General features: G+C 52.0%; 1 protein-coding gene across 4 annotated transcripts; it reads right to left on the reverse strand.

Moving 5' to 3' along the window:
- On the reverse strand, window positions 1-24526 carry MEAK7 (MTOR associated protein, eak-7 homolog). Of its 4 annotated transcripts, none has more exons than XM_036012286.1 (9): window positions 22550-22673; window positions 18737-18770; window positions 15123-15286; window positions 13209-13439; window positions 12734-12878; window positions 10079-10504; window positions 6441-6559; window positions 4734-4913; window positions 1-4194 (listed from the first exon to the last, which is right to left on the reverse strand). In XM_036012286.1, the coding sequence occupies exons 3-9, from the start codon at window positions 15270-15272 to the stop codon at window positions 4081-4083; spliced, it is 1365 nt and encodes a 454-aa protein (XP_035868179.1). In that variant the 5' UTR covers window positions 15273-15286; window positions 18737-18770; window positions 22550-22673; the 3' UTR covers window positions 1-4080. The 4 variants fall into 4 exon arrangements, with proteins under 4 accessions (XP_035868179.1, XP_028357673.1, XP_035868181.1 ...); XM_028501872.2 differs by having other exon boundaries at window positions 15123-15297; window positions 22550-22672; XM_036012288.1 differs by lacking the exon at window positions 18737-18770 and having other exon boundaries at window positions 15123-15297.
- Window positions 24527-25925: the final 1399 nt, after the last annotated feature.

Raw genomic sequence — 25925 nt, forward strand, 5'->3', positions numbered from 1 at the left:
CTGGGGAAATTATCTTCATTTCCAGGTATGCAATCACATTACCTGCAATCACATGTCACATACCTTAAACTTTCACAACAGTCTATGTCAATTACATCTCAGTAAAGCTGGGGAAGAAGAAATAGAAATCCTGCAAGCTAAAACACAGCAGAAAGACAGCTTTAAAGCGGTTGGGGAAAAATATGTTGACATATCTTTCAAAAAGCAGAACAAAAACAATGGTTCAAAAATTGAAAGCAAAGATAAAGATTTCAGACCAAAAAAAAAAAAAAAGATACCACCTGCAAACTCCCAGGGAATTCAGAGATGATCAAGAATAGTAAACAGCAGCGGTTCTCAGTGTGAGGTCCCGGGACCAGATGCATCAGCAAGACCTGGGAATTTGATTGGAAATATGAATTCCTGGGACCCTCCCTCCCAGACAGACTGAATCAAACTCCAGGTGTGGAGCCCCATAGTCTGCATTTGAAGACGTCCTCCAGAGGATGCCGGTGCAGGCTCAGGACTGAGAGCCACTGGATGAAAGAATTCAGCAGGCGACTGGATAAAAACATGTAGGGAAATCAAGAGCTTTTCTATGTTCAATCAATCATTTTGGGGTTGGGGGGAATGGTTCACTTATAGTGCCAGCAATGACGACAAAAATTTACGTAGCAAACTTAGACATCCCGTTCTTGGATAGCAAGAATCATAAATTTTTAACCAAAAGTCAGTTCTGCCTACATAATCTATATTTAATGCTATTTGGAAAATGCTACTACTAAACTGTTTAGAAGTAGACAAAATGCTCCCAAAGGTGACAGAAAATAAGCAGGCAAGCATATGAAGGAAAATTCTGAAAAGCAGTAGTTATAAGGGAATAGCTCTTACATCTTTTTATCCTAAAATTCCAGTGGTTAAAATATGAAACAGCAATCTAAGTTCATTCAGAAATTCAGTTAATGAAGAAGTAGCACTTTAAGTCAGTGAGAAAGAGACATACCATTTAATATAAAAGGTACTGGAATTTGCTTTGGGCTAAGAGAAGTGTATTTAAAAATACATTTTGAATGGTTTGAAGATGTAGGTGTAAAAATAGAAAGCACAGAAGTAAAAGAAAACAGGGACTTTTTTATCTCAAAGTCACGAAAAGCTTCAAGTCTCAAGACTTAAAAGGAAATGCTGGCAAATATGATGGCATAAAATGCAAAATTTATGTGAAGAAAAAGAAAGTTGAACAAACTGGAAAAATATTTGCCATACACATCAAATGCTAACTTGCCTCATTCAAAAAAAGCACTCTTGCAAATCAGTTAGAAAGACCCACACTCTGGAAAACTAGATGAAGGATACAAAACAGCTGGCTTCTGAGAAATGAAGCTGTTCTCTGTCACGCATAAAAGAAACAGAAAATAATGTTACAATTTTCATGTTATTCAGTAAACAAAAACTAAATTTAAATTGTGTTGGTGCAAATATAGCCGACAAGCACTCTAGTATGTTAAAAGTATAAATTGAGCTCAAAAAGTTAACCTCTCAGTATCTAAATAGAAATTCACACACCTTCTGATCCAACAGTTCAGCCTCCAAGGGTTTAGCCTCCAGACAAACATCACTCGGAGACACACAGGATACTCACTGCAGCCAGTCAGCTGCGACCAAAATGTTCCGCACACAGGGATGGCTGAACGCTGGCAATGACGGTGCTTCCGTGTAATGGGACGTTACACAGTGGACGAAAACAGAGGGAAACAGACGGGTGAATACGGAGCCATCTCTCTGCAATAAGAAGGGAGGGACGCACCGGAGCGTAAAACACAATCAGGCTGAGTGTGCGGAGTTACCTCCGGAAGGAGACCTATGTGGCTTTATCAGGAGCGCTTTGCCTCTTGGGAGGGAAATGCTAGGAAGGGGCCAGTGGGGAGGATTTCCCTTTCAAATTATATCCTTATATTTTGACCTTTTTTTTTTTTTACCATGTACACATATGGTAATTTTTTTTCATTAAAAATATGGTGGGGAAAAATAATAGCCATGTTTGTATCAGGAGCTGCATTTTTGCACCTCTTCCTTCTGGCACCTCTTTGAGTGCTGAGTCTTCACTTATGGGGAGACCACTGGTCTCTCCAACCAGAACTGTTATTCCTGCTCCATAACAGAATGTTTGTTAAAACAAGCATCGCGGGTCTCCTGGTCCCAGGCAGGGCCTGGTGCAGCAGGCCAGGGCCTGACCATGATTGGCACCCTAGGGGTTTGTGCGCCCAGAAAGAACAGCAGGCCCACCACCAGGGCAGCACCCCCAGGTTCCCGAGCACCTGGACTGCGCACCCTCCTTCCCCCTGTAAGTGCGCAGTCCTCAGAAACCTGTCCGCATCTGTGATCTGCAGTCTCGTGAGAACAAGGGCAAGGTAGGAAACAGGCACCCAGACAAAACTAAGCCCCTCTGACAGCCACAGGCAGAGGCGGCAGTAAAGGGCACTCGAGGCACAAACACCATTGGATCTTTTATTAGGAGGTATTTAACTGTATTTATTTAATTTCTTTAATTCCACAATAAACTGAAGATTTAAGACCCTTCAGATTTATGGTAAGGATATCTGAGGATCCCCAAATCTTGTACCTGCTACCCCATTAAGAAATCACATAATATCCCCGAGAAGCTTAATAATCTGGCCCCTCTTTTTTTTTCTTTTAAGAGAGAGAAAAGGGAAACATCAATATGAGAAAAATTGACTGGATGCTTCTTATATGAGCCCTGGCTGGGGACTGAACCTGCAACCTAGCATGTGCCCTGACTGGGAATCGAACTGGTGGCCTTCTCGTTCACAGGACAACCCCCAACCAACTGAGCCACACCAACCAGGGCTAAACTGGCTTTTCATAAGGAAAATCAACCATGACTAAATCTGTGTGTGTCATGCTGCTGCCCCTGCACACCCTCCACACACCATCTGAGCGTGTGCTTTCCTTGTGAAGGCTGCTTTGCAGGACCCTCCTGCTCAGTCAAGGGCACTGCTAAGTGCAAAGGTTGATGAGCCTCCTGGTAGAAGATACAGAGACTTCAAAATGCAGACAGCTTAGTTTGTTATGGCTTATAATCAGAGCAAACTCTGTAATCAAAGGTCCAAGTGCATAGCAAAAGACAGGAGGATGAGGTATATGTCTGAGGGAGGAACCCCCAGCTCCTTGAAGGAGGGGATTCTCAGTGTGTTTACAGAGTTCTTTCAGGGCTGGGAGGTGGCAGCTCTGCTCGCCAGCCCACCCCACGGAAGCCCAGCCCACCTAAGTGGTTGCCAGCATTTCAGGATCTCTGGGGTGTGTTCAAAGAGAGCCCAGGCTGTGGAACCGCCAGCCCTCCCCTGCGGGGGCAGCACTGCACAGGGAGCTGATCCTGGCAGGGGTGAGTCTGCAGGCCCGGAACCCAGGCCAGTGCTGCAAGCCCCTCACCACTAATGTATGCGACAGGCCACACAGGGCCTCCAAACGTCCCCACACTAGATCAGCAACAGAAACCCAACTTTGCGTCTCCGTCTCACTTTCCCATCTGCTCGTGGCGCCGACTCCTTTAAAAACAGCCGAGAAGGCAGATATGGACCCTTATCATAAACACCTAGTGAACACCAGTGCCACTTTTAGATCCAAAATCTTCGACTATTTCCCCCTATTAACACATTGAAAAACATTGAAATTCCCATTCAAACGCCTCTGTCCTTTACCAGTCAAAACGGAAGTCAAGGCGCTGTAACTGGGAAGGCCTGGCAAGAGGCTGAGAGACCCCCAGCGAGGGGAACCTCCTGTACACAAGAACTCTATGCCCATCAAATGCTGATTCCACCAGAGGTCCCAAATGTCTCCGTGTCTTTGCATTTCAGTGGTCTAAATTAACGAAGTGTAAGAGCTAAGCTGCTGATTTGACATTCAGGTTACCTGGGAGATATACCTGCTAATCATCAGGGGAATTTTACTGTCCCCATTGAGCACGTCCAGGACGCCCTGAACATGGCCAGTGCAGCTCTGTGTCAAAGCCAAGTGCGCACAGGATGGGGACAAGGTGAGCAAGCTGTGTGCTCTCATCCAGGGGGTCGTGCTCCGGGCTCCTCCTCACTCCTGGTCGGGGACTTCCCGGAGCCCATCGCTGTGGCGAGTGTGCCCACTCATCAGCAGCACGACCTGGGCCTCGGGGTTCGAATCAAGAACGCTCTTCTTGCTGGCGGCCTTGGGAGAAAGGGGAGTGGGTGAGCTCAGTGACCAGTGACGTGCAGCACAGAACAGGCAGGGATGCTGTGCTGGTTTCGAGCTTACTAGCATGGATCGATATCCCACTGGGGCCACAAGGAAACGTGGTGGGGGCCCTGGCTCCCTCGCTGACGCTCCCCTACCCTGGCGCGCCATCCTAGGGGGGGGGTGACAAGGTACAGAAGGCCCAACGATGGCTCACCGCAGAACCACGGAACGAAAAGGCACCCCGATTCTCTGCATCTTGCAGGCCAGGCCGCCCACCCACCCAAGTTCCCACGTTGGGCAGGCCCCACTTCCCTGGCGGTTCATTCTGCTAATCCCCCGCCACCCCCTCCCTCACCCCGGTGACCCCGACAGGACTCTGCTGTGCACCCCCTGGCATCTCTCTGGCCATCTGCGAGTGTCCACGGAAAATGACAGCTGATGGAAACAAACTTGGAATAAACTGTCTCTAGATGCTTCCATCCAGTAAAAGGGGCAAGGCCGAGAAAGTAGAGAAACGCCCCCCTGCTCACCGACTCCGTCTGGGGGGGGTCTCCCACCGCCCACACCTCCATCTTCTCAAACCGGAAGTCCTCCTGGGCTGACAGCTGAGGGCTGTTGTACGTGGTGCACGTGGGCTTGGCCTTGCTGTGTCCTTTCCCAAAGTCAACGTCGATCCACAGCCCGAAGTAATTATGCTGCCCGCCCATGCCCTGCGAAGGGAAGGCCATCAGCACCTCCTCGGCCTGAGTATCAGCCTCCAAGCCCACATCAGCCTTAGGTGCCAGTCTGAGAGGAGGGTGGATGAGAAATGATTGTAATTTTCTTCTTTTAACTCTGAAATATATAGATTGGGGCAATTTACATATCCCATTACAGGGTATTAGAATAATCATTGAGGGGTCCAGATTCCCAGCTCACAGCTCTTTCTCACGGGGCTGCGCTGGCTGACAGCAGGGGACAGAGAAGGCACACCATCAGGGCCCGGAGAACGCGGTGACAGAGACCCTGCGGGCAGGGACACTCATCCCACACAGGCCAGGGCACTGGGCTGAGGGTGTGAGCCCCTCTCTCCGCAGTGTGGCGCAAGGAGAGGAAACAGGGAGCAGACCAGGGGGCGACGCAGGGCTGTTCCAAGACCACCCGCCACACTGCTGGCTCTAAGCTCGTGGCAATGAGGACAGAATTGCTGCTCCTCCTCCCCGATCACTTGTCTGGGTGCCTCCTCGTGTCCCGGATGGCCCAGAACTACTTTTGAACAAGAGACCAAAGCAAGAAAACACAGTTGATTCTCAGGGCTGCTTCTCTCCCTCGGACTAATTATTGGTGATTCCTGGGGACCTACTGGGTGCTGCTCCTGAGGCCAAAGCCCTTGCCCCTGTAGTCACCAAACTGCCCTTTCTGGGAGATGTCCGGGGGGTCCCCAGGTGGCCCCATGGGAGGCACGCAAAAGCCTGGAAAGGAGCACAGGGGGGCATTCTCCATCCTGCCACGGGGGACCAGCCTTCCTAGCCCCTGGCTCTGCAAGCACAGGGCTGGAAGTTCCCACGAGTGTTTTGTTAAGAAGCAGAGAAAAAAAACTGTCTACAGTGCTGGCAAGAGACCCACTTCCCACCACACTTAGCTGGCTTGCAGGTGCTGGGCTGGCGTGTGTGTACATGGGTGCCTGGCGCAGCCCCTCACCTCACCCTGCCCCCTCTCCCACCCCAGCCCCTCTGCCTGCCGTTGGCCTTTGCCCTCATCCTCCTCTTCCTGCAGCTCAGCCTTCAGGCTGGAGCACAGAGCAAATAGGAGGTATGGCCACCCCAGCTGGAGCTCCACACACTGTTTTGTGAGTCACTGTTGACAGCTCCCCATGGGTCCAGGGCGCCTAACCCTGGGCGTGCCCCTCCTCCTGCCCCTCCCCCAGACAAGTGGCAGGGCAGCAGGGCCTGGTGACAGGTCTGACACTAATGACATGTCCAGCAATGAAAGCCACAGGCCAACCATCTGACCACCAGGAAAACTGGTCAAATCCACTATTTGCACATAAAACACCAAAACACCCCAAGAGGGACTCCGCCCTTCCACTGGAGAAATTCTGTCCTAGTTGGGAAACCCGGGCAGAATGAAGGGAACACGGCATGCCCGCATGACCAAATGCACGCAGTGCCCCTGAGGTGTCGGGGAGTGTCAGCCTGGGCACACCACGGGGATGGACACCACTAGGCGGGACGTCCCAGCCCTTCCCCAGTCCTCACCAGTCCATTTGGGATGGTCTGCTGCCCCTGATTCAGGTACATGTAGTGGTCGTTGTAGCCCGTGCAAGTGTGCACAGCCATGCGGGGCGAGATGGAGAACAGGAAGCATCTGTCGTCCCCTGAAAATGACCAGAGCACAGACGAGCAGGATCACCGGTCTGAGCCGCACAGGGAGAGGCAGGGGGCGCAAATAAGCCGCTGCTCTGAAGGCACAGTGGCGAGAACCGTCCCACGGGTCTCCAGATGTGCCCTGAGCTCACATGCACACGGGGGCTCAGCCATCGCAGACCCGCGGGCAGTTCCCAGGCCGCACAGAAGACAGGGCCCTGGAGGATGAGCTGAGGGCTCGAGGGTGAGAGTGACAACTAAAAATAAAACAACGTCTGCTTGCTGGGGATGTTTTTTCGCTCTTGCCAGAGAAGCAGAGATGGGGACTCTGCCGCTGTCCATCAGAAGAATGCATCCCAGTCAGGAGAGGCAGGTGCCCCCTTAACTGGGGAGCAAGGAGACTGGCGGTCACTCCAGGATTTTAGAAGCAATGAGCTACCTGGTCCCACCCTGCTGCCCCCAATGCTGGGCGTGGCATCACTCTGCTTTGCAACCCCAAGGCTGTCTTTCAGCCAATGTATACTCAGTCCCAACGCTAAGCAAGGTGACGGGGCCACAAAGTAGAGGCCCCTCAGCTGCCATGGACCCCACTCTAGGCCCTCAGGGGGCTGGCCCTCAGCAGGGAGGCCGAGTGGGGAAGTCTTCCTAGGACATGGCGTGAGGACCTGTGGAGGCAGTATTACCTGCAAAAATGTCACGCCAACGGTGAGGCTCCCGCCTAATGCTCACAGCAGCGATACATGACACCCCGCGCTGGGACACAGCTTACACGCTGTTTTCCCACAACACCATCTCCCATAATTCTGGGAAGCCGAGAAATCGGCACCCTGCCCAGAACCAGGGCTGGACTGCTGAGGCTCTGTGTTCGGTCCCAAGCCAAGGCCTGTCATCCGCACCACAGAGGACAGAGCAAAAGTAAAGTGACCCTGAGTCGGTCACTTCAAGTCTCCAACAGAAGGGATTGTTTCCAAGACCTATGGACAAGAACACTTTCTGGTTTCGACCCGACTCTAGTGCAAGGCTGCCCTCTGCTGGAACTCCAGCCCGCATTTCAGAACAGACTGAACTCAAGTTGGGGAACTTGGTAACTGCATGGTTTCCACAGTTCTTCTGAAAGAGGAATTCTGCGTGTTAATAAAACATGAGGCCCAGCAGCGCTAACCTGGAGTTAATATTAAAGGAGCTGGAAGAAGCAAATGTTTTGTCTGTAAAAGTGATTCTCAGGGTTTTTTTCCTGTTTCTAAACGCAGCCTCCAACCACACAGAGAGAAAGAGCCACTGGCTCATCACTCCCATAAAGCCTGGAAGGGTTTACGGCGGGGGGGGGGGGGGGATGCGCCACTCCCTGGGACCGGTGACAAGGAAAGGTGGGTGTGCAGAGTGGGGCTGCTGCAGGCCCGAGGCCGTGGGCCCCAGGAAGGCTTGCTTCCAAGGCTGGCCTCGGCTGGCATCTGGGCACTTGGATTTCGGGAGGGTCCCCGCCACCCCCAGAACTGACCAGAGTGGCTCCCTGGGCCCAGACTGAACGTGCAAACAGAGGGACCGGTGCCGAACGCCTGCTTCCCCCTGGGAGTCTGGGGTGTTGGGACAAGCCTGGCAGAGGGTGCTCACGTGACCGGCCCCCAGTAACACCCTGGGTGCCGAGTCCCTACTGAGCTTCTCCGCTGGACAGCACTTCACGATGTCATCACAGTTCGTTGCTGGGGGGTCGGCACGTCCTGCATGACTCCCCTGGGAGGGGACTCTGGGAGCGGATGCCAGGAACCCCACAACTTCACCCCACACACTGTTCCCTGTGCTGGTCTCGCTCTGCGTCCTCTCACGGAAATGAGCTGTGGCTGTGAGCACAGCTTTATGCTGCGTCCGTGAGTGCTGCCAGTGAATCGCTGATGTGTGGGTGGTCTTGGGGACCTCTGACACAGTGGGAAAGAGCTGGTAACAGCACCTGCATTTATGATCTGGAACATTCTAACACCCAGAGAAAATAAAATCCTAGAAATAGCAGGATCTCCAGGAAGGAGGTACCCAACCTTCCTCTCATGATTCCGTCCACCCCTCCCGGACAAAGGGGCTGCCGCCGCTGCTCAACCCTCTCCAGTGACGGCAACCCTGCACCTGGACACGGCGCCCCTGCTGACAGACGCTCTGCCTAGTGGAGGAAAGACAGGAATGATTCCAGAGGTGTGCAGCCTGACGGAGGACCACAGGGAGCGCATGGCCCTCAAGTGGTTGGAAAGGCTTCCTGGAGGAGGTGACCCTGGGCTGAGTCCCAACAAGAAGCTGGTTGTGCAAACAGGTGGAGGAGGGGGAAAGCAGCACGTGCCAAGCCCTGAGACGAGGGGAACAGAGCCTGTTCTGGAAACTGCAGGAAGTTCGGTGGGACTGAGCAGGGATGGCAGGGGGACCGGAGCGGGTGGTGACAGAGGAGGTAAAAGGTGCACCACCCTGAGCGCTGGGGGATGGTCTGTTAAAGGGTTTCCAGGAGAAGAGCCGGATATGGCAAATGGGTAGAGTGGGTGAGACTAAAAGCAGAGGCCAGTGAGAAGGCAGCTGCACTGCACCACTGAGGGCGAGACGGCGAGAGGAGGCGGGAGGGACACAGGCAGAATGGGTGGGAGCTGAGGACCACCTGGCTCGGAAGTACAGTCTCCGTCCAAGAGGCCTCTCCCCTCTACCTTCTGACTCTCAGGTCCCTGGAACCTCCCTTCCACTCACCCAGCCAGGGAGGGTATTAACCCCTGCCCAGAATTCACTGGGCCCATGGGAGCGAGAGCGGGACTGCACCTGGTCTCTCAGAGTCACTAGGAAAAGCCCTTCATGTCACAGCTGCTGGCCCCGGGGAGCTCTACCAAGAACACAGACTCAGGCAGCAGGGCCACACACCGTGGGACAGGCAGTGACCACAGGCCCTAGGAAGGCAGTTTCACCCAAGTCTGCCCAGCACGTGGGCATTTTCCACAATGGTCCTTCAAAAATGTTTACCAGAGCGTTTTCCCTGAGGAAGGGGAATAATTCGCTTAGTTAGAGCTATTCATTCGCTGCACTGGAGATCCCACAAAAACTCCCCAACTCCAGCAAAACCACAAAGCCAAAAACCATGGCAGAAGCAGCAAAGCAGACACACAGGGGGGTCCTAGGGAAGGAAGATGGTCCCATGAGAGAAAGCACCCCATCTGGAAGAACCCCACATGAGGCACCCATAGCCCCGCCACTCCCACGGCCGGGACCTGGCACCATCTAATAAACCTAGTATCCGGGGTGAGCACACCTGTCCTGCTTACCCGGCCCCATGTCAGAATCAGAAAGCAATCCGTGAAGCACTCACCCACCACAGAGCAGCATCACGTTTTACGTTCCCCCCAAATTGCCTAGACAAGCCCTTGGAGGAGACAATAAAAGAGACGCGCACATTCTTCCTGGTGCTTGCACCCCTATTCCCAGCTCAGAGGCCCCCACGCCGCAGCCATCTGACCGGGACACCTAACACGTGCGGCGTTACCCCTGGGTTTCGGTGGCCCAGCCAGTCTTACCTTGAAACTGAGGCTTGATCGCCCAGGAGCAGGAGGCAAAGCCACCGAACACGTGGCCGTCGCAGTCCTCGAGGAGCAGCACGCAGGGCCCCTGGCGGGGGATGCGCCCGCAGAGCTGCGCGAAGCTGTGCCCGTGGAGCTTGGACGAGAAGAGCAGGTGCCAGCGGTGCTGCCGCTCCCTGGGCAGGTGGGAGTTGACATAGATGACCGACAGCACGTCCAGGACACTCTCAAACTCCTGGCCCCGGTCCACTTCACGCTGGGGGACCAGAGTGGCCAGATTGAGGGACGACTGCAGGAGGAAGCCCCTGTGGATGACCACACTCAGGAATGTGGGCACCAGGTGGACCCTGTACACCCAGTCCTCGATCACAGCTGGGTCACAGTCACAGTCCAGGTGCTGAGGCCCCAGCAGCTTCTTGCCGTCTAGGGGAGGGGAAACAGTATTAGCGGGTGATTACATCTTCTTCTATCTACTCGCCTAAATCTGCACCATCCAACACGGGAGCCTCGCGTGGCCTCTGAGCGCACGACACGCGGCTCATCTGAACTGATACATGCAGCAACAAGTGGGAAATGCACACCCAGTTTCAAAAACTTGGTATGGAAAAAAGAATGTAAAATATCTCAATCTTGTTTGATTGACTGATTGCCAATGTTAAATTATATTTTGGACGTATTATTAAAGTCAATTTCACTTGTTTCTTTTTATTAATATGGCTACTAGAATACTTAAAATTCCACGTGTGTATTACTTTGGTGCATGAATCACATCTGTTGGACAGCGTGAGTCTAAACAATTTAACGTCAGCACTCCTGCTGTTTTCCCCTCCCAGCTGCATTGCAGAGGCCCTGGAGAGACAGCCACACCCTCGGCGAGCCCCGGGACTCTCAGCAACAGTTCCAAGCAAAGTCACTGGTCCAGGGCTTTGGCCCTAGCAAAGTCATTTGCAAAGGATGTAGAATGTGTTGTCCTCGGCCGAGTCAAGGCAGTGGTTGGTAACTTATCTGGTTTCCCTCAAGTTTATCAGGAAGAACAGGTTTCATTAACTACAAATTGTGCTCAGCAGTGTCGAAGCGGCATCTATCATCCCATTTTCTGTCTCTTACCTACTGAGAGTGGAGGTGATGCACTGGTGACACCAGAAGACAAACTAGGGGCACTGGATGTACATTATGCCATTCTTTCCAAGTTCTGAATACCTCACTTAAATGAAGTTTTAAAATATAACCCATTTTCAAATTGCATTTAAAAAGTCCAGCTTTATAATAAAACAGTAACACTTGTATAAAACAAGTCTACTTTGCACAGAAATGCCCCAGAAGGTATTTTTAAATCCCAAGTAAATTTACCCCTGGCTGGTGTGGCTCAGTGGATTGAGCACGGGCCTATGAAGCAAAGGGTCGCCAGTTCAATTCCCAGTCAGGGCACATGCCTGGGTTGCAGACCAGGTCCCCAGTAGGGGGCGTGCAAGAGGCAACCACACACTGATGCTTCTCTGCCTCTCTTTCTCCTTCCCTTCCTCTCTCTCTAAAAATAAATAAAACCTTTAAAAAAATTTTTTAAACATATACTGTTTCTCACTCAACAATAACAAAATTCACATTTTTCTCAAGTGTACATAAAACAATCTCCAGAACAGAATGTGAGATCATCAAACATGACTCAGTAAATTTAAAAAGACTGAAATTATGTAACACATGTTCTTCAACCACAAAACAATAAACTTATCAACCAGTGACAGAAGGCAATTTGGGACACACACAAACGTGTAGAAATTGAATGACAGACCACCACATGGCGAACAGGCCGAGTAGAAATCATAAGGGAAGCTAGAAAATTCTGAGAATGAATGAAAACAAAAACACAATATACTGAATCTTACAGGAAGCAATGGGAGCAGTGTTTAGAGGGAAATTTATAGTCATAAAAGCCTATGTTAAAAAAGAAGAAATCTCAAATCACTACCCTTACCTTCCAGCTTAAAAAACTAGAAAGATGCCCTGGCTGGTGTGGCTCAGTGGATTAAGTGCCAGCCTGAGAACCAAAGGCTCACTGGTTTGATTCCCAGCCAGGGCACACACCCGGGTGCCAGCCAGGTCCCCAGTGTGGGGGGGTGGGTGTGAGAGAGGCAACTGATGGATGTATCTCTCTTTCTCATCCCTTCCCCCTCTCTCTCAAAATAAATAAAACCTTTAAAAAAATAAAAAAAAACTAGAAAGATGACTGAAATAAACCTAAAGGAAGCAGGAGGAAGGAAAACAGAAGGCTTGGGTGAAAGTAAACGAAATAGAGAGTAGACAAACAACAGAGAAATCCACAAAACCAAAGCTGGCTCTTTGAAAATATCGACAAAATGCAGACAAACACTTAGCTAGACTGACCAAGAGAAAAAGAGGAGACTTAAATGACTACAGTCAGCAGTACGTGTGGGGACATCACCACCGACCTTGCAGAATGAGGATTATAAGGAAATACTATGAGCAGTCACATGCCAATCAAATTAGATGATCTAAATAGTCTCCCCAAGGAGGAAGACTCACGCTTGCAGATTTCAGAACTTTACCGAAAGGTTACGGTAGTTGGGACAGTGTGGGGCCACTCCACGCGGCCGCCCAGGGCTCAGCGCGATCGCGCACACGCAGGGCACTTGCCTGCAAGCTTCATCTCGGAGAACAGCTGAGCAGCCAGGACCCTCACCCTGGGCGGGGGGCCTAGGGCTTTCTTCTGAGTCCAGCCTCTCAGCTCCTGTCTGTGGGTCAGCACGTGCGCTACAGCGCCAACGAGATCCTCTGTGAACTTGAAGATCACAATTTTACCATTAATGACCTTTCTGCCATGAACAGTAATATCAAGAAGGGGAAGAGCATTTTATCTCTTGAATGTCAACTACAATGGCCCTCTGTGGGAAAAGATAATGGAACTTAGGTAGTTACTCATTTTTCTAATGACACCATTGGCTAGCCTGGTTTTACCAAGGCCTTTGTCCAGGAGTTCTGACCTCAGCCAGTTAAGCGATCTAGGGTTCCCCAAAGGTGGACAGCTCTGTGATGCCTCCACCCCAAGTCCCCCACCCAAGGACACCAAGACTACTTAGGGTGGCTGCGCTGGTCCTTGTGGCCTTTCTACCTTTTGGATTTCTCTTGCTTTCACAGCACCACCTGTAGCAGAAACCATCTTCAGGATCATGAGACTCTTCTCCTTGGAGTTCCCTTTTAGCAGGTGGGACATCGCCAATGTGAACTGCTCCCGGGAGACACTCCCGCTGGGCCCCTTGGCCTGTCCCGTCACATCAACCCTGCACATGCCATCGTACAGTCTGATGACCATCTCTGGGGGGAGAGCTTCCCCAATGTGGCTCTGTCGAGGACAAGCAGGAGAAAAGGCTAGACGGGGTACAAGTTAAACATGGTGACAAGGGGGCCAAGGCCAACCACGGCCACGCCAGGACGCTTCCACTGGCACACGGCCTCCCTAACGCCCCACGTGGACCCTCTCCCCCTCCCAAGGCATCACACCACATCACACACATAACATGACCTGGCTCGAGGCTCATCTTGGCCACCAGATTCTTCCACAGTCTGTTCCCATATCTCCAAACTGTCCAGTCTCCCAGGTTGGCCGTGTCATCCCTGCCTGTGGCCAGCATCTGCCCTTTGCTCTACTTAGACCATCTCCTTCATCCTACACTGATAGGTGCCATCTGCATGTCTGAATGTAGGAACAGATGGTGCATATGTCTATTTATAGCTAAACTGGTCTCCTCTATACTGCAGACTCCCAAATACATTAGCCAGCTTTCATTTCTTATCTCAGTTCTTTGTGCTCGATATGCATTTTCAATTAATTTTTATTTAAATTTAAAATCTAGTTCTTAATGTCTTGCCAATTACATCCTGTAAATATTGCTTTCCTTTTGATCAACATCAGACCAGATTTGGTCCAGGGATTAAAAACAAACGGTGAGAGAAAGCAAATCACGAACGTCCATCGTAGGTTACCGGATTCTCCAGTGACAGCTCCGCCTATACCATTCGTGACACGTCGGTGTTCCGAGATTTCGTGAAGCTGCTTCCCACCTGACTACTCACAAAGAGTATCTCTAGTTCTGTCGGTGTTTTCAAAATTCTACCAGAAAAGCAATCTTAAATTCCTTTTCACAGGAAACTTTATACAGTCACCACGGTTCTCTGATCAATTTTACCCATATTTATCTCGATAAACAGTTATGCACGTTGCCACCGACTCTGTAGTCGAGCCCTTAACCGGCCAGGCTGGGTCCGTCTGCCCCAGTGCGCCAGGGGGCCAGACCAACAGGGTGGCTCTGGTAGTGCACACACACATATACCACACCGCCGAGACCCACACGACCTCCCTGGCCAGTTCGCTGATCCATACAGAGTGGGCATGTTGGGGGACCCCCAGGGCCCATCAGCTCCCATTCCACCTGTTCCAAGAAGAGGAGGCACTAAAGTGCCTTCCCATGATGCCTCCCTCCCACGGCCCAGCACGATGGGCTGGTGCCATCTCTCTGCCAGTGTCTCGCCTCAGCCTGAGCACTCAGCACAGGCAGTTCAAAGCCCCATGGAACAGGACGAAAAGTTGGGGAAATGGTAAGTTTTAACTCCTTGTCAGGGGAACCTTGACTTTGAAATATTATTCTGTTAGGAGAACCATAGGATTCCTAGGACAGCAATCGCCTACAAATCCTTAAGGCAAAGAGACACTTGAACTTCGAGGTTACTGGACCCACGAATCCCGGTCTGTCACCCGGAGGGCAGTCAGGAGACGATGGTCGGGGGTGGGGAGCAGGGCCGGCCCTTCATCCGACCTCAAGTTGGAAGCGTGGTCTGAGGGCAGAGCAGCGTCTCTGTGGCTGAGGCCACAGTGGCCCGCAGAGGCGGAAGGAGCTCCTGTCTGGCCCTCTCCAGAAACCAGCTTTTTAAAGGTTAGTCTTACAGAAATGGAGAGCCGATTTGGGCCCGTGCGCCGTAGTTTACGGACTCCAGACTAAACATTAACCAATAACCACCACGCTCTTGCCTTCAGTGCCTTCAGGGAGAAGGATCTGGGCGAGGTGCTTGAGCTGCTCTTCTCCGACAGAGCCCCGAACAGTCTGTCCACCTCGGCCCGCTCCTCTGGGAGAAACTGCGAACCAACGTTCGGCTCTGAGCAGCTCCCATTGTTCCCCATCCTTCCTCGGGTCTGCCAGGGCTCTCTGGGAAGGGAAAGACAGCGAGTTAGACAGAAGAATCAAAATGTCATAATCATGGAAAACAAACATTGCTAATTATACGATCAAGTTAATACATATTGACTTAGCTGCAAAATGCGGTTAAAACACACCAGAGCTATGTGATGCTGTTTCAATGTGGTGGAACTTAACAGCCAAGAAAAACAAGTGTGACGACCTGGTCCTGATTTCTATGATCTCTGAGAACATGCTCATAATTGCCAAACAGTTTAGATTTCTCTATTTTAAAGCACAGTTCCCAAGCTAATATAATTAAAAGGTAGGGGGAAAAATCAGCATTTTAATCTAAATATAAATTTAGATTATTCTAAATATTCATTTTTTTAAAAACCTGAGTTGAAAATAATCTGTTGCCTGGATGATCACATACATGTATTTGAATAAAATCAACATCTTTGAAAATATCATGTTCAGCCCTGGCTAGTGTGACTCAGTGGATTGAGTGCCAGCCTGCAAACCAAAAGGTTGCTGGTTCGATTCCCAGTCAGAGCGCATGCCTGGGCTGTGGGCCAGGTCCCCAGTAGGGGTTGTGCAAGAGGAAACCACACACTGATGTTTCTCTCCCTCTCTTTCCCCTCTCTCTAAAAAAATTAAAATCTTTTTTTAAAAAGTACCTTAGAAATAATGTTCAATGTCACTCATAATGAAAGGAAATGTAAATTTTTTTAAAAAAAGAAAATACCATGGGCAAAGGGAACATACCATCTCACAGGTTTTCCTCTGTGACCACGGCTCTGCCTCCTACTAGCTGCGTAGGCGTGGACAAGCTACAGAAAGTCGGTGCCTCCATTTCCGCATTTCTAAAACAGCAATAATCACAGCCCTACCCCAGAGATTGTTGTGATAACTTAACAAGATGAATTATCCAGCCACTGAGCTCAGGAAGGTTTGCAGTGACTAGTACCCAAAGGCAGGTGACCACTGGTGACATCTGATGACCTTTGTTCATTGTCACAGACCTCATTACAGAAAGGGGTCAACTGTCAACAAATCCGTGGGTTCAAAGGAGAAAGCACATTCAAATGAAACAAATCTCTTAAGAGGCAAGTCCTATGACTCCTTAATTCTCATCCTAAAACTTAACCTGGAAACTGGCATTGGTGAAACTGCTGGAGAGACAAGCACCCCACAAACCTAGTCAATGCCAGGGTCAATAGGCTCCCACGGAACAGTGAGGGAGGGCCAGGCCGCCTTCAAGGGCTCAGAGAGTGAACAACAGGCCCACTGAGCCCTGGTTGTGCAAAACTTCAAGGGGGGCCCTGGCTGGTGTAGCTCAGTGGATTGAGCGCGGGCTGCGAACCAGGCATCGCAGGTTCGATTCCCAGTCAGGGCACATGCCTAGTTTGCAGGCCATGCGCCCCAGCAACTGCACATTGATGTTTCTCTCTCTCTTTCTCTCTCCCTTCCCTCTCTAAAAATAAATAAATAAAATCTTTAAAAAATACTTTATTTCCTTATAAAAAAAAACTTCAAGGGGAAATGGGGTACCGCTGGGATCTTTCCTTTCCTTTTACTGAGGTGAGATTCACCTAACATGAAATTCACCATTTTAAAGGATAGAACTCAGTGCATCTAGCGCATTCCCAGTCTTGTGCAAACAGCACCTCTACAGAGCTTCCGAACATTTCCTTCACGTCCAAAAGAAACCCTGCAGCCATCACCAGTCACTCCCCACCCTGCTCCCCCTCGCCCCTGGCAGCCACTAATGTGCCGTCTCTGTGGGATCTGCCTGCGCTGGGCTTCTCATGTAAGTGGAGTCATACATATGTGTTCTTTTGTGACTGGCTTATTTCACTCAGCAGAATGCTTCCAAGGCTCAGCCATGTTACAGCGGGTGTCAGCACTTCATTCTTGTTCGTGGCTGAGTAATATTCCAGTGTGTGAAGGCACCACATTTGGTTTATCCATTCATCTGTGGGCAGACGTTTAGGTTCTTTCTACCTTCTGGGTGTTCGTATACACACGTTGATGGCAGCACTATTCACGCGTACCTGTTTGAGTGTCCGCTTTCACATTTTGAGGGGACAGGCCTTGGAGCAGGACTGCTGGGTCCTATGGTAATCTGATGCTGAACTTTTGAAGAACCACCAAACCATTTTCCATTTTCCATTCCCAGCAGCAAAGCATATGTGTTCCAATTACACTATACCCTCTCCAGCTTTCTTGTACTTTTTTCATCTTTTTTATCTCTGCCATCCTGGCAGGGGGACCGTCTGCCCTGCACAGGAAGGCTCCAGCAGAAGGCTCCCTGGAGAGGGACTGTGGCGCACTCACAGAGGCCGGCTGGAAACGAGGGCTTATGCATCCTAGTTTAGAGCTGTCACTCATGGGCGGTCTGATCTAAATGCTTCCACGGCTCAGGTTTCTCATAGGCGAAGAGCCAAGAAGGAAACCTCAGGCCCTGGGCTCAAGGTCCAGCCTGCACGAGGCTCTCCTCATCTCTAGCACACAGTCAGTGGGCAGCACCAGCTGCCACCTGGTCCCCGCCAGGGGTACAATCCGAACGGCCGTGCCAAGGCAGACCTATCCGCTTCCGTCAATCTGCTAAGAGCCCTAAGAGACAACCTGATCACTTAGGACCGGACTGGGAGATGAGACGGCAGCATGTGGTTTTTAAACACAGCAGAGAGGAGGACAGTATGCAAAGCGAAGGGCGGAGGAGGGCACTAGCAGCACGGATTCTGCAGTTCATGTCCTACATCCCACGCGCAGCATGCATTACGGAGCGTCCCAAGGCCGTGCCCGGGAGAACTCAGAATAAAAAATATGTCCACACCCAGTGGCTAAAGATGAGTGAGAACCCGTGTGGTCAAAGCTGCACTTCCAAGCTGCTGCAGTAAGGTAGCGTGGGGGGCTTGGGACGGTGTGGGGGCTGCCTTCTTGGGAGGGTCGCAGCAGGGAGGGTGCAGTCCGGATTGGCTGTGAGCCAGAGACTGGGTATCTCAATGACATTTCACAAAGATGCAGGAAGAACAGAAAGGGGCTACAGGTATTATGAGGAAGGACACCGCCCTGCTGGTGTTTACCAGGAATGGGGGGTGGGGTTTCTTTGGGGAGCTTGCTCGGTGGTCTTCTCTTTGTCTACACAGCATCTATCACTGGCAAACCATGAGGGCATTAGTCAAAAGTGCTTCTAGGTTCATACTTCCCACCACACACACACTCACACGCACACACACCCCGGGGAAATTCGAATCACTCAAAATCTGTGTTAATGTATCAGGTCGGCAGAAAATTTGTCCTATCTTGCTATTCTGCTGAAACCCTGAAAAGGGTAGATGGATGAAAATGCACCCTAGTGAATTCATTCCACTCTCAGATGGAGTTTTCATACCAACGATCATACTTTTGCACTTACTCTAAAACACCTCAAGGTTGTGACGTGAGAAGGCCCACGACTTACCTAGACGCTGGAAGAGATGAAATCTTCCCAGCACCTGGGAGGGAAAGGGTTTTGAGACGTTAGCACAGCGTCACATCAAAGCCAAACTCTCGAGGCTGCACCCACCCCAGGCAGGCTCCCGAGGCCAAGGCTGCGTGTAGTCCCCTGGGGGGCATCAGACGCCTTTCCCTCTGGGCAGTTCCTTTCTGCCCCTCGTCTGGCTCAGCAGGCTGGCCCTCGCCGGCCCCCTTGCACGCCTCACCATCAAACCCAGCCTTCGGGTTCCAAGACCACCCAGCACTTGCAATTTTCCTAGAACCGACTGTTGCCTTCACGGAAATGAAGACACACCCATCCTTGTGCACTCTGCTTGCTCCCCATCCCCCACCCCAGCACTCGGGTTCATGCCTAACTGGTTGGCCAGAATTTGAAAGTCACAAAAGAGACTGCCCCACAGCCACCTGCCCAGCCCCTACGCCAACCTGGCGTGCACGCAGGCATGGGGAAGTGCCTGTCCAATGGCTGTGTTGTTCCTTGCTGGTCTCTCGGGCAGACCAACCCATTTTCCCACTACCCTGTGGGTTCCCATGGGTAAATCCCAGGCGGCTGCTCTGACCCAGGTCCTGAGAAAGCCTGAGCACCCTGCGTTCAGCTCCTATGGGATTCGCTGCCACGGGCCCAGAGTACTCAGGGGCTCTTTGGATCAATGCCTCTCCCTCTACCACTCACAGTGGGATGGCTCCAGGATGCCTCACCTCTGTAGGTATCCAAGCCTAGGCCATGGCAGGGACTCAGCACATACAAGGCAGCGATTCACCCCAACCCAAAGAACACAAGCCCAGAAGCTGCCAGCGAGAGCCTACAGCAAGGACGAGATCTCAAGACACCACCACCTCCGACTTCTCCTTAAAAAACACAAAGACATCTAAATGTCTCACCTCAGATTCCCAGGATCCTGAGAAAGCTTCCTCTCTGCTCAAAACCAATGATTTGCTCTCCTCGGGGATACCAGCCTTGTTAAGGGGTTTTTCACCCTCTGCCCTACTGACTGGGGCTAGAAGGCTGCCAACATCTCAATGCCGTTGCTCGGAAGTGTCCACATGTTCCGTGACTGTGGGATCCCTGCACCCAGGGGTTGTGCCGCTCAGGGGCACCTCCCGCAGGACACTTCCTGATATCAGCACACGCATCTATTCCTTCAATAAACAGCCCGGCATCTCCTGGGCCTGGCCCATCAGAGAGCAGGTGACACGGAGAAGTTTCAGGCAGGCCTGGACGTGCAGGAGCGCCCTGTTTCACAGGGAGAGGCAGACAAGTGCCGCAGGGATCGGTGTGGTTCGGGTGAGAACACGGGAGCCAAGACATGTTCCTGTTGGGTCTCTAGGCACCCACAGGGGGTTCACCTGGGAAGTGGGGTCAGTGCGCACAAAGGTGTGGGGTGAACACCAAGGTCAGTGAGGCGGGGTCTGGTGTGGGGAAGGTACCAGAAGGGGCTGCAGAGCAAGGGGGCTCTCATCAGCCCCTCTTCTAGCCCACCCCACCTCCTCTGTCCCACTGGAAATAGGTTCCTCCACTGTTGTCTGAAAACAAATCAGTACGGAGCAGCCCGGCCAGGCTTCCCAGTGCCTAGGCGCTGAGAGGAGGAGCAAGCTGGGCGAGCAGCCAAGTTGGGCAGAAACGCACAGAAGAGGTGCGGACCGTCACCTGGGGATAGGCACTGGGCAGGGCCAGGAGGAGATACCAGGAAAGGCCCAGGGCTACCCCAGTTTTTATAGTAGGAAGGAGAAGGGTGTGCAGTAGCCTCAAGTAGGAACTTCAGGCCTATGGGAAGAGGGGCAGCCTCTAACAACAGGCCCCTACCTCTGCCCCACCTTTCTTAGTCTGCAGGGCGCTGGGGAAGGGATGCATCTCAAAACAGCTCTAAGGACAACCCCACTTCCTTTTAAAGAGTCTCTGCAAGGCCAGATGAAGTTTCAGCAATGGTACAAAGTTCCCCAGTTCATCCATCCCAGCCTTGACTGCCTTAACCACGCCAGAAATCTCTTTCATTGATCTTGCAAAGGACACAAAGGCCTGCTATGTATCTCATTGCTCCCCAAATGCAATTTCCTGAGTTTACTTTCATTCCCTAGCAATGGCTTTCTCCTGGGCCGGCGCCGGGCACATCTCACAATGCAGGACAGACTTTTTCCTGGCAAACTGAGCATACAGCCACCTTCTGCTGGCCTGAGTCTTCTGTAGGTTACTTATATCAAGTTCTCTTTCAGGAGGACACACCTATATGTTACTTTAAGACTGCTCACACCAGCAGGTCTCAACTGGAGGCAGTTTTGTCTTCCAGGGGACATTTGGCAATGATTTTTGGTTGTTGCAACTGCGGAAGGGGTTGCTGCTGGCCTCCAGTGGGTAGAGACTAGGGGTGCTGCTAAATATCCTACAGTGCACAGGAGGATCCCCCACCACAAAAAATTACCTGTCCCAAAAAGTCAGTAGGGCAGAGGGTGAGAAACCCTGGCTTCCAGGGAGGTGCGGCCTCGGGGTAGAGGAGGGGAGCCCACACTAAACTGCACCGAATCAGATTCACAACACTCGCCTCTCAGCACAGGGGCCCTGGAGTCACAATGTAAGCAAAGAGGGGCAAATCTGAGTTCAGGTTCTCACTCTTCCTGGTTTTATGACTAGGGGCAAGTCACCAAGCCCTTTCGAACTTTAGTAAAATGGAGGAAGTGCCACTAACCCTATAATGAGGTGAGAGGATTTAATGAGGTAATAACACAGGATACTTGATTCTGCTTTCTGGAGCCAGGGACAGAAACAGATGAAGGAAAAGTGGAATTCCTGCCTTGGAATAAGAGAAGCAGCCCAGCTTGGAAGGAGCAAACTCCCTCCGTGCTGGGGGGGAGGGGGTGTTGGCGGGGAGGCACAGGGCAGGAGCTCTTTTCTACTGAATGGGCAATTTGGGATATTCAGTCAACCCTTCTCCGAGCCTCTCCAACCGGCTCCTGTTTGGGGGTGCTCTCCACCCTGGATCGTCAACCTCCAACTCCCAACCTTCAAGGGGCCACTGTCCTGAGAGTGGTGACTGGCCCTCAGGACCCCCTTTCTGGGAAGAGTTCAACTGCCTCATCTGGATAGACGCATTCCGAGCCCGGCAGCCCTTCTGCAAAAGGGCAGCTTGAGCCTGAGCCAGCCTTCAGGCAGCAGTGTCCCCGCTGGTGAAAAGGTGACCTGGCCTGCCCGAGGCGGGCTTCCTGCCTCCGGAGAGCCCCACTGACTCCTCTGCAGAGGTGCGAGCCTAGGAGTGCTCCCTCGCCCTCTGCCATCTAGCACCGCATTTAGTGATCAGACTCAACTAAACCTGGGGAGAAGCTGGTCGGTGTGATCAGAATACAAGAAGGAAGGTCCCTCCACCCCCTAACCCCGTCCCGCCCCACGCACATTCCACCATAACCCCCCTGACTCCTCCTCCCGCAGAAGCTCCCGTCCCTCCCACGTCTTTACCAGTTTTATTGCTCTCCCTTCCCCCTTCCGGACAGCTGACTTCGACCCTGGGGATGCACCTGCGGGCCCCTCTTATCTCCAGCACACGAAAAGCTGGAGGTGCAGGCTGATTTTTGACCTGACTGACCACACGGAAAGACCCTCCATTCTTCGAAGTTGTCCCGCCCTCGCCCCCAACCTTCCTTCATCTAGGGGCGGGAGGCATGGGTAGCCAGGGAGGTTCAGAGCCCTGGACTCCGGGCACCTTTGCTCCAGGACCAGGGCCATTGCCCCTGAACCCTACATCCGCTTTCAAGCCACCTCTACCTCCCGTCATCTCTGAACTGGACTCACCTTCCCAACTTCACCAACTGGATTCGCTTTCCGCTTTCCGGTTGGGCAGTCCAAGGATTTTCTCCTGAAGCGGCCCGCCCCGTTGCCAGGGGACAGCTCTGACAGGCGTCTATCTGCCGCAATCGCAGAAGTGGAGGCTGAGGGGGCGGAGTCCTGTGCAGGAGTCAGCCAATAGCAACTCACCCCATAGAGGGTGAGCTGGCCTTGGCGAGTAAGGGCGGGGCCAGGGACTGGGCGGGGCCGGAGATGTAGGTGGGACCAGCAGTCAGTGCCGCATTCAGGGAGCTGCAAGCAGGAAGCTGCGGGTGGGAGAGAAAGGAATAATGCTGGGACAGCTGGAGTAGGAACTGGGGAAGGGGCTGGAAACCGAGTCTGGAAAAGTAAGAAGCTGGTGATTCTGAGGAGAAGTCAGGGAGGCCGGCCTGAGGAGGAATCAGGTGTTTGGCCAGGAGTACGGAACAGGAGCTGGGCTGTGGCTGGGAAGAAGTGTGCCAGAGGATCGGGGTGTAGATGGGAAACCGGCTGCACGCTGGGTCTGAAGATAACCCGATAAGGAAAGTGGGCCCAAATGGAGGCATAGCTAGAGAAAAAAGAAGCTGGTTACCCAGCTGCGGGACCCTCCACTACTTAGGCTCCCGTGGATTAAGACCCAGGAAGCTCTCCTCTGATGCTCCTCACTCCTCACCACTCCTTCTCAGCCAGGAGCGCCCTCCCAACCTGAAGAGAGTACAACCTCCTCATCAGGGCTTAGGTTCCTCTCCTCCCGTGACCTCTGCTCCGCAGCACACCCCTTACCTCCCCCTGGTAACCAAGTCCTTCCTGCATTCTTTCCTACCAGTCCTCTCTAGTAGCCTTTAAATGTGCGCTCGTCTCTCCAGTCTTGCTAAATAAACTTCTCTTGACCTCCATGCCCTTCTCCAGCTAGTACCCATCCCACCTTTGCTCCAAAATGTCTCAACTGTTGTCCTCATTTCTTTACCTTCCACTCAGTCCCCAAACCACTGAAACCTGGCCCAAGGGGCCCTGTCGCTAAATCCAAAGGGTGCTTTGTCCTGACATGCAGTGATTCCCAGTTGTCATTCCTGCCTCGCTATTAAAGCTTTCCTTGCTGGATCTCGCACCTCCTGGCTTCCTTCCTCCTCTCGCCTTGTAATTTTCACGTAATTTTCACATCTTTCCTGGCTTCTGCTCTACTGGATTTCCTCCTGCTGCTTCCTGCGGCCACCTCCTCTTCTTACCCCACACACCCTCCCTGAGATAACATCCTTCCTCCTGGCTTCAGTTCTCACCCCTCTGCTGTGCTGGCCCCCACATGTAGGCCCAGCTGGCCTTGTAGCCTGCCCTCTGACAGGTATGTCCGGGTGTGTATCAGACATCTGCACACAGCTGCACAACAGATTCAGCCCAGCTGAACCCAAAGGCAGCCTCTTCCCTAAAAAAACCTGCTTCACCTGTTTCCCTTCTTCCTTAGCGCAGGTCACCACCTTCCATGCCTGAGTCAGAGAGCCAGAACCATCCTGGATGTCTCCTCGCTCTCTCCCCACGTTCCATTACTTAATAATTTTTTTTACATCCAAGATTTGTCCTGCATCCACCCACTTCTCTCAATAGGTCCAGGCTAGACCTAAAGGAACAGCCTCCTTCCTGATTTCTTTGCCTCCTCCAACCCATCCTGCACACTAAACACACAAAGACTCATGCTCCCCACAGACTGGGAAAGGATCCCAGCGTACCCTGGGCCATTCACCAAGCCAAAGTGCCATGCACAGACAAGACCAGCTGCAAACTTCAAAGGAACAGTATTTCTCAAAGGCACCCTGCTGAAGCTGTAGTGTTATAACAGACCCCTTTTTAAAGTAATGGCTGTTTTCCTCAAAAAGAACTTTGAGCTCTAAAATTCTAGATTAGCAGAAACTTTGCTGTTTGAAATTCCCAGAAGAATGAAACTTTCAGTGCCCTCATGGAGTACGTAAATCACTTCATCAGAAAGGAGCCCAGATTTCCAGCCCAGGCACAGAGCACAACATCATGAACACAGCACCCCACAGCTATCTCCACTTGGTGGTTCCTAAGGGAACGGGAGCTGGGTCCGCTTTGCATCCCAGACCCAATGTGGCCCCTTCACATATGGCCCTGCTTTGCACAGGGCCTGTCAGGACACTGCTTCATGCCACCTCACTCTTCCACAAATCCTATAGCTGAACTGCCCAGGGTTCCTGGTGCAATAAGTTAACACCTGATTTGTCAGACTGTGGGGTTGATCCTGATGGTCTTAGGCTGGTGGTGAGACAGGATAGTAAGAAGGTAGGAACATTCCTTGGCAAGTGGAACGGGGAAACTGAGACAGATGGCTGAACCAACTGGCCAAGCAATTTACAGCCACGTGCAGATGGTCACCTCGCTGGAGATAACATCTAGGCCTCAGTTATATTTCAGCTCCAGGCCCAGAAAAGCAGCAAAACCAGCTGAGTGATGCCAGAACCAACTGCAATGACCGAAGACCCCCTTCCCTGTCACTGACCAATCAGCGGAGACCATGACCTGAAAGAATACCTGGAAAAGTAACGAAACTCTCCCCTGAGACCTCCCCTGAGATTCCCACCTGCAAGACAGAGATAAAAACCTCAAGACATAGGACTGGACTCATGCACTCTCTCTCTGGGGAGCAGCCTGTGCCATTTCCTTTCCCTTCCTATTCCCCCACTTCCTCCTCCACAGGCACGGGTCTTCTAAACTCTAGGCAGTGGGCGGTGGCAGCTTGACCCAGGCTGATCCCCTGAGCCTGTCCCCAAGAACCCCCTTCTCTGACTGCCCAGTGAGCTGAGGCAGCCCAGCCCGGGCTCTCCTGTTGCTTCCTCCATGCTAAGCCCTTCCGTGTTTCACTGTCCCCAGCTGTAATAAACGTGCCCTCATAGCCACCTGGACTTGTGTTGTGAAATCTCTCCTATACGAAGTCAAGAACCCACGCACTCCAACTGACCCTGGGCAGCCCCACTAAGGGCCAGGCCCCTGTCCGGTCACAGAGAGGCTGGGACAACGATAAAGTCCAAGAGGGTGAGAGCAGGCAGTCACTCCAACTTGCAAAAATGTATGGAGCACCCACTCCATGCCAGGTGCTGGCGACACAGCAGTGAACGACAGAACCCCTGCTCTCATCACTCCCCTGTCCTGGGATGAGTCGGCAAATGATGACTCAATTAAAGGGAGAAGATGGTTACAGGTGGGGGGAGGGGGGTGCAGACTTGGGGGGTGAAGCTGTGGATGAGAAGTTTGGGGAAGATAAGGGAAAACGATGAAGACAGTGAGAGGCTGAGGGTGACCGGCTATCACAGGAAAACAGGTGGGCTATGAAGAAATAAACAGGGACTTCCCAACC

Source organism: Phyllostomus discolor, chromosome 12, assembly GCF_004126475.2.
Source record: "Phyllostomus discolor isolate MPI-MPIP mPhyDis1 chromosome 12, mPhyDis1.pri.v3, whole genome shotgun sequence".
In the NCBI taxonomy this organism is placed as follows: Eukaryota; Metazoa; Chordata; class Mammalia; order Chiroptera; family Phyllostomidae; genus Phyllostomus; species Phyllostomus discolor.

Coding starts and splice junctions, on each gene's coding strand:
- MEAK7 (XM_036012288.1), bottom strand. CDS start 15,272: ATGGGGAACAATGGGAGCTGCTCAGAGCCGAACGTTGGTTCGCAGTTT. Junction 13,440..15,122: donor TCTCCCTGAAGGCACTGAAG/GCAAGAGCGTGG, acceptor TGTCCTCGACAG/AGCCACATTGGGGAAGCTCT. Junction 12,879..13,208: donor AAGCAAGAGAAATCCAAAAG/GTAGAAAGGCCA, acceptor GTGATCTTCAAG/TTCACAGAGGATCTCGTTGG.